The sequence below is a fragment of the Camelina sativa genome, chromosome 17, assembly GCF_000633955.1.
Source record: "Camelina sativa cultivar DH55 chromosome 17, Cs, whole genome shotgun sequence".
Classification (NCBI taxonomy): domain Eukaryota; kingdom Viridiplantae; phylum Streptophyta; class Magnoliopsida; order Brassicales; family Brassicaceae; genus Camelina; species Camelina sativa.
Window position 1 is genome coordinate 21,405,681 of NC_025701.1, and position 10,136 is coordinate 21,415,816.

General features: G+C 38.1%; 1 protein-coding gene across 1 annotated transcript; it reads right to left on the reverse strand.

Annotated features, from left to right (window-relative positions):
* LOC104759696 lies at positions 546 to 3,708 on the reverse strand. The gene is made up of 3 exons (XM_010482595.2): positions 3,543 to 3,708; positions 1,511 to 3,465; positions 546 to 1,151 (listed from the first exon to the last, which is right to left on the reverse strand). Exons 1-3 carry the CDS (start codon positions 3,706 to 3,708, stop codon positions 546 to 548), a joined length of 2,727 nt encoding a protein of 908 aa, XP_010480897.2.

Below are 10,136 nucleotides of genomic sequence, written 5' to 3' on the forward strand. Positions count from 1 at the left end.
TTGTTTGCGTTTCGTTTTGTTTAGTTTTGTTTCGCTGTTGTTAACTTTTTTTTGCGTTTTCTAAAATTGAAGTTGTGCGAGATGAAAAACTCCAGATTTTCTCTTTGTTAAAATTGACTTTAAGTTTTTTTTTTTAAAACTGTAGGAAACCAAATCGAGAATAAAGAAGAAGTTGTTATGTCTGGTTTACAGAAACATGGCTAATGGAAGTTTACATAAGATCCTTCTGATGTAAGATCTGTCTCTCTTCTTGTCATTGTTGATCTATATCTGACAGTCTTTTTTATCCATCCATTTTCTCTGACTCTGCTTTCTTCCTTTTGGCTACACCTGCATATGTTTGTGATTATCGACTGTGGTCAGTCGGTTTTTCTTTTTTTGGTTTGCATTGAAATCTAGGACTCTTGGTTTGGATCATTGGATAAAAATTATTGAGTATTTCTTACTGTTGGTGTTTTTGAAGGTGGGTCTACGGTTTGAACTTTGATGGAATTAGATCCTGCACCAGTAGAGAAGAGTGTCAGTAAATTACTTTTGTTTGGTAGTCAGTGTACAGGTTTACCATTGTCTTTGGGTAGGTCATTGTAGATTTCTTTGTAGACAATATTTGTAATGCCACCTTTTTTAGTTTCTTCTCCTTGTAGAATAGTGAGGCCATTAGGTGATGTAACTCTAGAAAGAGCAATATAGAGTTGTCCATGGCTAAAAACTGGAGTTGGCAGATAGAGGACAACATTCTTTAAGCTTTGACCTTGACTTTTATTAATTGTCATGGCATAGCAAACTCTAACTGGAAATTGTCGTCTTCGAAGTGTGAAGGGATGATCTGATTCTGGGGGTGATAAAATAATCCTTGGTATGAAAACCTTCTTTCCAACATGTGTTTCTGTAACTATTTCAGCTTCTAGCACTCTTTCTCCTAAATTAGTTACTATCATTCTTGTACCGTTGCACATTCCTTCCTTTTGATTTATGACCCGTAGAAGCATTATTGGGACTCCTATTTTGAGGGTTATCTTGTGCTTTGGCAAACCAGGAAACTCTAAAGAGTTTAAATACTCTACAGGGTATAGTGCTTCATAATCTGCTCTCACTGTATCCGCTTTTCCTATGCTATCTGAGCTTAAATATTCTTTTGCTTCTCCTCCAACCTGAGATAACATGTAGGTATTTATCTCATCAACATACTCATTCCTTGGAGTTAGGATTGCTCGTTCAGTCAAATATTCAAAGGTGGTGTCGGATCTTTGTTGTAGCGGATATGCGGCTTCAGTGATTTGTTGGAGTTGATTTCCTTTTGGTTTAAAAAAAAAGAATCGTGAACTTTTACGACTTCACCATCATCTTCATCCTTCGCATCATCTGTTTTACATGTTGGTGCGGTTCCATTTCCAACAGTTAGCAGTCAAGCTGCGAATCTTGTTTCTGAATGGTGTAGTCTCATGTTTGTTTCCAGCATATATACTTTGCAAGAATTCCATATATATGAGTGGCTTATAGATGCAAGTACTGTATCTGCTCTTGTTCCATGTGGTATCACCGGTAGGATCTGCCTAAAGTCTCCGCCGAGTAGGACTGTTTTTCCGTCAAAAGGTTTTTCGTTCGCTGAACAATCTTCTGTGGAGAGCAAGTCTCTCAATGTTCTGTCGAGTGCCTCAAATGTGTGTCGATGAGACATAGGTGCTTCGTCCCATATGATCAAGTCAGTTTTGATTAATAACTCTGCAAGCATTGTACCTTTCTTAATCTCACAGATGGAATCTTTAGTAACAATTAGAGGTATCTTGAACCTTGAATGGGCTGTCCTTCCACCAGGGAGAAGTAACGCTGCAATGCCAGATGAAGCTACAGGAAGGACTATCCGTTTTTCTGATCTTAATTTGGAGATTATTGTCTTGTAGACAAATGTCTTCCCAGTTCCCCCAGGGCCATAGAGGAAGAATAGTTGTCCCATATTGTTGTATACGGATTCCAAAACTGCCTTGTAGACATTTTCTTGTTCTGGATTAAGTTGGTTGAACAGTTTCTGATGTTCTTCTCCCTCTTTTTTTACATTGTACTGCTGTTCTTGTCGCCATAAGCTATTTCCTAATTCTTTTAGGACTTTTAAATCAGGTTTAGGCATATCATTGAAGTCCATGAGTGATCGTTCATGTTGATGGAGGATTTGTTCTATCTCGATCAAAGTATAATGTTGCAGCTCATCCTCTTTGAAACTCATGGTGGGAAATCCAAAAGCACGCTGTTGCTTGTCAGGTATGTCATCTGACATTGATTTCCACGTCTGTTCCCACAGTCGTAGTGGGTTTGCTACTTCACAGTATATGAGCAATAGTACAAACAATTGGCGTAACTGAAAAGCTGTTGCCCATTGATTTGCTTCATTCATAGCATGATGCCACTCTTTATCGTTGTCTAGCAAACCTCTAGCATAGCATGCTGCCTTATAATCTGCTTGAATTACCCCTCCTACTGTTTTGATGTCATCAAAGTTTCTTGGCCCTCTAACAACATTGAGCAATATCCTAAGATAGTATAACTCACCAGAAGTTGGGTGAATATTGACTATTCTCCCTATTGAGTAACCCCGTTGTCTCTTATGCCATAATTTTTTATCATTGTCCCAGACAAAGTGAATTGGAAATTCGACATACGTATATTGTCTTGCTTCTTCACACTGGTCACACATTTCCATCCATGCTGTAAACATTTTCCTTTCGATAGTAGCTCTTGATAAGACATATTTCAAATTCGCTGTCTGTTTGTAAGCCACTGATTGTCGACCTTCAAGATGGATAATCAATTTCTTTACCGAAGGCTTCCTTTGGTGTATGTGAAATGCAAAAATGCGCCACATAGCTTCACAAGCAGAGAGATATCGACAGTCTAGGTACTCTTGAATTTCATTTCTTTCCTTGACAACCCTTGGTGTATCTTGATTGTTGCTTGTGTTAGTAGTACCTTTCTCGATCAAAATAGTAGCTTTATCCACACCTTTTGTTACATATTTGAAAAGATACTTCACAGCATTTGAAGTGTTGCACCATTCCACGTTTATGTGAGCTTGATATTTTTTAAAAATAGGAAGATTGTGTGGTATGACAAAGCGATTATCCAACCTTGTTCCTCCTTTGATGACAGTGTTGTCTTCGTTAGGACGTCGACGATATATAATATACCCAGATTGGTCAATTGTGGTGTACTCATTGTAAGGTCGGGGATACTTTTTTGTGCAGACTTTGTTTGCCATGCAAGGAGACGATGGCCTATCCATTCCACAAGGTCCATGCATCATGTGCTTTTCCACCAGTTCAAATCCAAGTGGGTCTTCATTTTTGTTGGGTAGTTCCGCAGAAATGATTGCATTTATTTGGCCAGGGCTTGGTTGTTTCGGTGTGTTATCTAACCATAGAAGTATATGAGCATGTGGGAGGCCACGTTTCTGGAACTCAATGGTGTGTAGCACTGAATGAAATGTGAAAAGCATGTAAGTAAATAAGGTTTTTAATGGATTTATACATAAATTAAGATTGACAACGTACCAGCAATAGATGGACTGAAGAATGTGCCTTGTTCGAGGTCTTTCAAGAGTTCATCGAGTTTCATTTTGAAGACACGACATTCAATATCAGGTATGTCGTTCGCTGATGTGCCTCCATAAGTTGCCAAATAATCCTTTATTTCTTGCCAATTAGGGTTTGCAGTCATTGTGATGAATAAAGTTGTATTACCATATGCTCTGACATATTGCCATAGCGTCATGATATTTCTCTATCATATATCGAGGTCCCCCTGTAAAACTGGAGGGCAAAATTATTCTTTTCCCTACTTTTATGGCTTCAGTGTCACCTTTACTCACTGCATCAAATACATTGTTGTATAGGTCAGCTCTTAACTGTTCTTGGTTGTCTTTTGCCCAGCGAAGTCTTTCTTGCTCAATGACTGTGTATACATCAACAACATACTGGTGAAATAAGCGTCCTGACTTTATGATTGTCATTCCTTCCGCCAGTCTTGTTTGGATTTGGTAAGCATAGAACTCTCTGATACTTATGTATGTCCTTCTTCTTTCGCCATTTTGTGTGACTGCATGGGGTTTCTGTGTGAAACCCAAATTCGCCAAAAGGAAACAACAATGGATATTGCAAGCTCATGAACAAAGGATGATCGTCCCTAATTTCTTGCAAGTGGCCTGTCTGCAATTCCAAGATTACATCTCTGTAAGCGGTAGTAGCAGTTATATCTCCCACAATAAGACCCGCAACTTCTTTCACTTGAGGTAAATCATACTGCTTACCTTTACTTCTTTGACCAACCAATCTCATTCTTAAGTCTTGGACTTCTTTTGCTTTGTATCTATCTCTTGCTTTCCGGAAGAACATACACAAACAATTGTGTTCATCTAACATCTTAAGCAAGCCGACAACTATATCCTCTTGAAGGTCGTTTCCTGTGTTTCTTTGTGACATTGTCTTCAATTGATTGGAGACTTCATTTTCTGTATCAAAGATATACATTTGCAGAAACTTTGGTGAGTCGCCTGGCAAAGGGATTAAAGAACCAATGCGATGATAATTTTGGCCATGTATCCTGAAACATGGTGGGACTTTTCCTGATGTGACAGTATGATCTATTTTGGCTCCCATTGATGTGAATGCTAGCATAGAATTGTAGATTCTTATGTTCATATGAAATGAGACGCTATGTTGTAGAAGGTGGTCGAGATAAGTAGGAATTTTTCTGATTGGTGGTAGTTTAACTCATCCTTGACCGCAACATATTGTGAAAAGTGGTTCTCCAGTTATGATATCATCACCCATTTTCTCTGAATACCATACTAATGCATTACAATGGTTGCATTGTAAGATTGGGTTGTCTTTTGCCATAGATGCTGTTGGATGAATAGTTACAATATAGTCAATTTTTTCCTAGTGTTAAAGAAGGATGATTATGGAGGTAAATAGTACTGTAGAATCGAGAATGACCTCTAAGTTCTTTTCTGGCTTGTCTGGATAATTTTTGTTGCGTTTGAGACGATTCACCTATACAATGATATAGTTATGGATTAGCAATGACAAAGATATTAGCTGTTATTTTGTAGAAGTTGTGACATTGAAGTGGTTTGATTCCTATGCTCAGCAACTAACCTTGTTCTTTGCGGGCAAGTCTTTTGGATATGATGAGGGCACGTCTCATTGTTCTAGTATTTTTCCTTCTCACTGTTTTTAAAGTGTTTATCAACTGTGTGTTAGGGATTATAGCAATTTTCTTAATAAATCATTTAGGCATGGAATAACATTAATGATGATGATCTTACCGTATTCAGAACACCTTTCGCATCCACCTGCATTTAGCAAATGGTTTGGTTATTAGCTATTAAACTGAAGCATCGGTCTATGTTTTCATGTGCAGTACTATCAAAAGAAGCTTACANACTTTTCCTGATGTGACAGTATGATCTATTTTGGCTCCCATTGATGTGAATGCTAGCATAGAATTGTAGATTCTTATGTTCATATGAAATGAGACGCTATGTTGTAGAAGGTGGTCGAGATAAGTAGGAATTTTTCTGATTGGTGGTAGTTTAACTCATCCTTGACCGCAACATATTGTGAAAAGTGGTTCTCCAGTTATGATATCATCACCCATTTTCTCTGAATACCATACTAATGCATTACAATGGTTGCATTGTAAGATTGGGTTGTCTTTTGCCATAGATGCTGTTGGATGAATAGTTACAATATAGTCAATTTTTTCCTAGTGTTAAAGAAGGATGATTATGGAGGTAAATAGTACTGTAGAATCGAGAATGACCTCTAAGTTCTTTTCTGGCTTGTCTGGATAATTTTTGTTGCGTTTGAGACGATTCACCTATACAATGATATAGTTATGGATTAGCAATGACAAAGATATTAGCTGTTATTTTGTAGAAGTTGTGACATTGAAGTGGTTTGATTCCTATGCTCAGCAACTAACCTTGTTCTTTGCGGGCAAGTCTTTTGGATATGATGAGGGCACGTCTCATTGTTCTAGTATTTTTCCTTCTCACTGTTTTTAAAGTGTTTATCAACTGTGTGTTAGGGATTATAGCAATTTTCTTAATAAATCATTTAGGCATGGAATAACATTAATGATGATGATCTTACCGTATTCACAACACCTTTCGCATCCACCTGCATTTAGCAAATGGTTTGGTTATTAGCTATTAAACTGAAGCATCGGTCTATGTTTTCATGTGCAGTACTATCAAAAGAAGCTTACAATCATGGTAGGTGGTGGGGGGTTGCTTTGTTGTCTTCTGGATGTACTGTCGTCAGACTGAATCAAGAGAAAAAAAATCAGGTTTAGTACATCAATTCAATGTTCCTATACAATTAGATATACCTTTTTTATTTGTGGAAGTAGATGCTTCATTGTCATTTGTCCTACTGCTAATTCTTTGCCGCTAATAGGTCGTTGCATTTTAGAGACAGTGCCTTTGTTGTGCCTTAGCCATTTCTTAGAGATTATGACTGCTTTTCGCATTGATCGGGCTTCCTTATGTAGCACTGTAAGAAAAATGCAATGTTGTAGTTAGTATATGTGTTATAGGGGTGGATATATTCAAGTACTTATTTCATAGTGGAAGGATTGACCGTGTATGTTGCATTTTTTACAGCCACCTATTAAGATAATAACAAAATTTATGTTAGACGCCAATTTACTGCAGGGGCGACTGAAGATCAATTTTTACTTATGGTTGACGAAACTTACAAATATAATAGTTGATAATAGGAATCTGTAGATCTCCGCTCGTTTCCCCTATAGGTTCTGATGGTAAGTTGGTTGTTATAAGATAGGGTTGCTTTGTTGTCTTCTGGATGTACTGTCGTCGGATTGTCCTACTGCTAATTCTTTGCCGCTTAATAGGTCGTTGCATTTTAGAGACAGTGCCTTTGTTGTGCCTTAGCCATTTCTTAGAGATTATGACTGCTTTTCGCATTGATCGGGTTTCCTTATGTAGCACTGTAAGAAAAATGCAATGTTGTAGTTAGTATATGTGTTATAGGGGTGGATATATTCAAGTACTTATTTCATAGTGGAAGGATTGACCGTGTATGTTGCATTTTTTACAGCCACCTATTAAGATAATAACAAAATTTATGTTAGACGCCAATTTACTGCAGGGGCGACTGAAGATCAATTTTTACTTATGGTTGACGAAACTTACAATTATAATAGTTGATAATAGGAATCTGTAGATCTCCGCTCGTTTCCCCTATAGGTTCTGATGGTAAGTTGGTTGTTATAAGATAGGCTAATGCTTGTATAATTATATTTTTATTACTTTGTAGATCATAGTTGAGAAGAACTTTAGTGATATGTACCTTGGTCGTGTTGTAAATTAGAGGATTTAGGGACGAAATCTCTTGTCTTATTAATGAATGAAGTCTCGAGGTTACATATATATAGAGATTACAATAGACCGACATAGGACTTAAGCTAATGGACTAATGGGCCTAAGAGGCTGAGACACATAACATAGGCAATAGACGGGCCGGTCGATGGAGTCCACTAAGTGTTTTACAACACTCCCCCTTGGACGATATGATCGTGCCAATGCTGGATGGGATCGCTGCAATTTGCTAAGGGGATGCTGCCTCATTAAAACCTTACCAGGAAAACCCATTGGGACAAAACCTTGGTGAAGGAAAAAGAGTACAGCACACATTGCTCCCCCTGTTCCAAACATCACTCTAAGTCCTTGAGTCTCCGCATTCCAATCTGGTGCGTGAGCGTTTTGAATGTTGTTGTCGGTAATGCCTTGGTAAAAAGATCGGCTGAGTTGTCGCATGACTGAACTTGCACCACTTGAACTTTTCCGGCCTTTTGTAGTTCATGTGTGTGGAAGAACTTCGGCAGGATGTGCTTCGTCCGATCTCCCTTGATGTAACCTTCCTTGAGCTGTGCGATGCAGGCTGCATTGTCTCCATATAGTACTGTTGGCTCCAAACACACTAAAAATTCTTTGTTATAACCTGCATCAGCAAAAACCAACTAAAACCTTCTTTGTTATAGTTAGTTATAATATAAACCCAAATTTAAAGTTCCTTGTAGGTAACGTAATGAATACTTAATTTCACTCCAGTGCCTTTGGGTCGAACAAGAACTAATTCTTGCTTGGAGGTTCACGGCAAACTTATCTCTGGTCTAGTGTGGCTAGCCAAGAACATTAACACTCCTATAGCACTGAGGTGTGGCATTTTAGGACCAAGAATTTCTTCATTGTCCTTCTTAGGAGCAAATGGATCTTTTATCCACTTCTACACTTCTCAAACCCATTGGGCTAGTCAATGAGTGAGCTTGCTCCATATTAAATCTCTTGAGTACCTTTTCTGTATATGCCCTTTGATGCACAAGGTTTTCATTATCAATGTACTCAAGTTGTAATCCTAAACAGAATCTTTTCTTCTTCTTGCCTAGGTCTTTCATTTTGAATTCTCTCTTGAGATATTCTACTGTTTGGGTGATTTCCTAGAGGTTCTTAGGATATTCAAATTATCCTCATTTACTGCTATGATTACAAATCCTTTGTTTGCAAACTTCTTTATAAATACATGGACTGATGGGATCATTTTATAGCCCTCTTTGACTTGGTACTTACTGAATCTATTGTACCATATACACCCATTTTGTTTCAGTCCAGTAAGAGATTTGTCTAGCCTTATGCAGTATTGTTCTCGAGAACTACTCTTATCTTTGAGTTCTATACCCTCTGGTAATCTCATTTTATTATCCGGTGGACTATATAAGTATGTGGTTACAACATCTATTAACCACAAATTACAGCCAGACTTATTAGATATCTAAAAGTCGTTGCATCCATCACAAGGGAGTATGTCTCCTCATAATCTTTGCCAGGTCTTTGAGAGAATCCTTGTGCTACAAGCCGTGTTTATATCTCACGATTTCATTACTCTCATTTCCCTTTCTTACAAAAACCCATTTATGTCCAACTAGCTTTAATTTCAGGTGTTATCCTTAAGGTCGGACCAAACACACTACTCTTCTTCTAAGAGTTAAGCTCCACGTCAATAGCTTCTTTATTTGCTTTGAGTGCACTCTAATATAGACGTGGACTTTAGATCCTTATTTGTCTCAAGTGCTACCTTGTATGCATAATATTTCATTTAATGTCGACATCTTTGTAGTTCCATTATATTCCAGACATGATATAGTTTATTGAGATCTCATTGTTGTCAACTCCTTCAGGCTCTTGAGGTTCAGCGTCCTGAGTCTCACTTGGTGCCTTAGGAGTTTCTGTGACAATGCCTGGCTTCTCTATAATCCCCTTAGCCTCGGTCTGATATGCACCTCTTTTACTTTTCCAAGGATTCTATCTTTGGAACCTTTCTGTAGCAACTTGTTTATTGTGTTCCTTGTGAACATCAATACGTACTGGTGCATTGCAAGCTGGTATGTACGATTTTATTACTCTCTTTGGGTCAAATGGAATCTGGCAATTTATTAGCTAGCTTTTGCAAATATAGAATTCTTTGGTCCTCTGCATCACATGCTAGAGTCCGAGGATCTTGCCAATGAAGGATGTTTGATTCCATATTAATTTTTTGACCAGCTTGCTAGTCTCTCCACCCTACATAGGGAATTCGGTTTCTATAAACTTACAGTCCGCGTATCTGGCCACAAATAAATCAAATGTGGTTGGCTCAAGATACTTTATAATGGTGAGAGACTCATATCCAACGTATATTCCCATTCTCATTTGAGATCCCATCTTAGTGGATGCAATATAAGCGGCACACCCGAATATTGATTTAGATGGGATATGTCTGGCTAATGACCCGTTGGGAATATCTATTCTCACTAGATGGCCTGATGCGTATAAGTTCTGTTGCATGTAATATTGTGTGTCCCCAAGCCGACACAAGAAGCTTCGACCTCATGAGTAATGGTCGAGCATTTAATGGAGTACACTTAATGAAGGATTCATCTAATCCATTCTCTGTATGTACATGTGCCACAGGGTGGTCCACACTTCCCCCCATGGACATACCATTATGATTAAATGCTTGGGATATAATAAGCTTCCCTTGTGTACATGCTACACACGTGAGTTTTTAGGGATAACTTTTCTT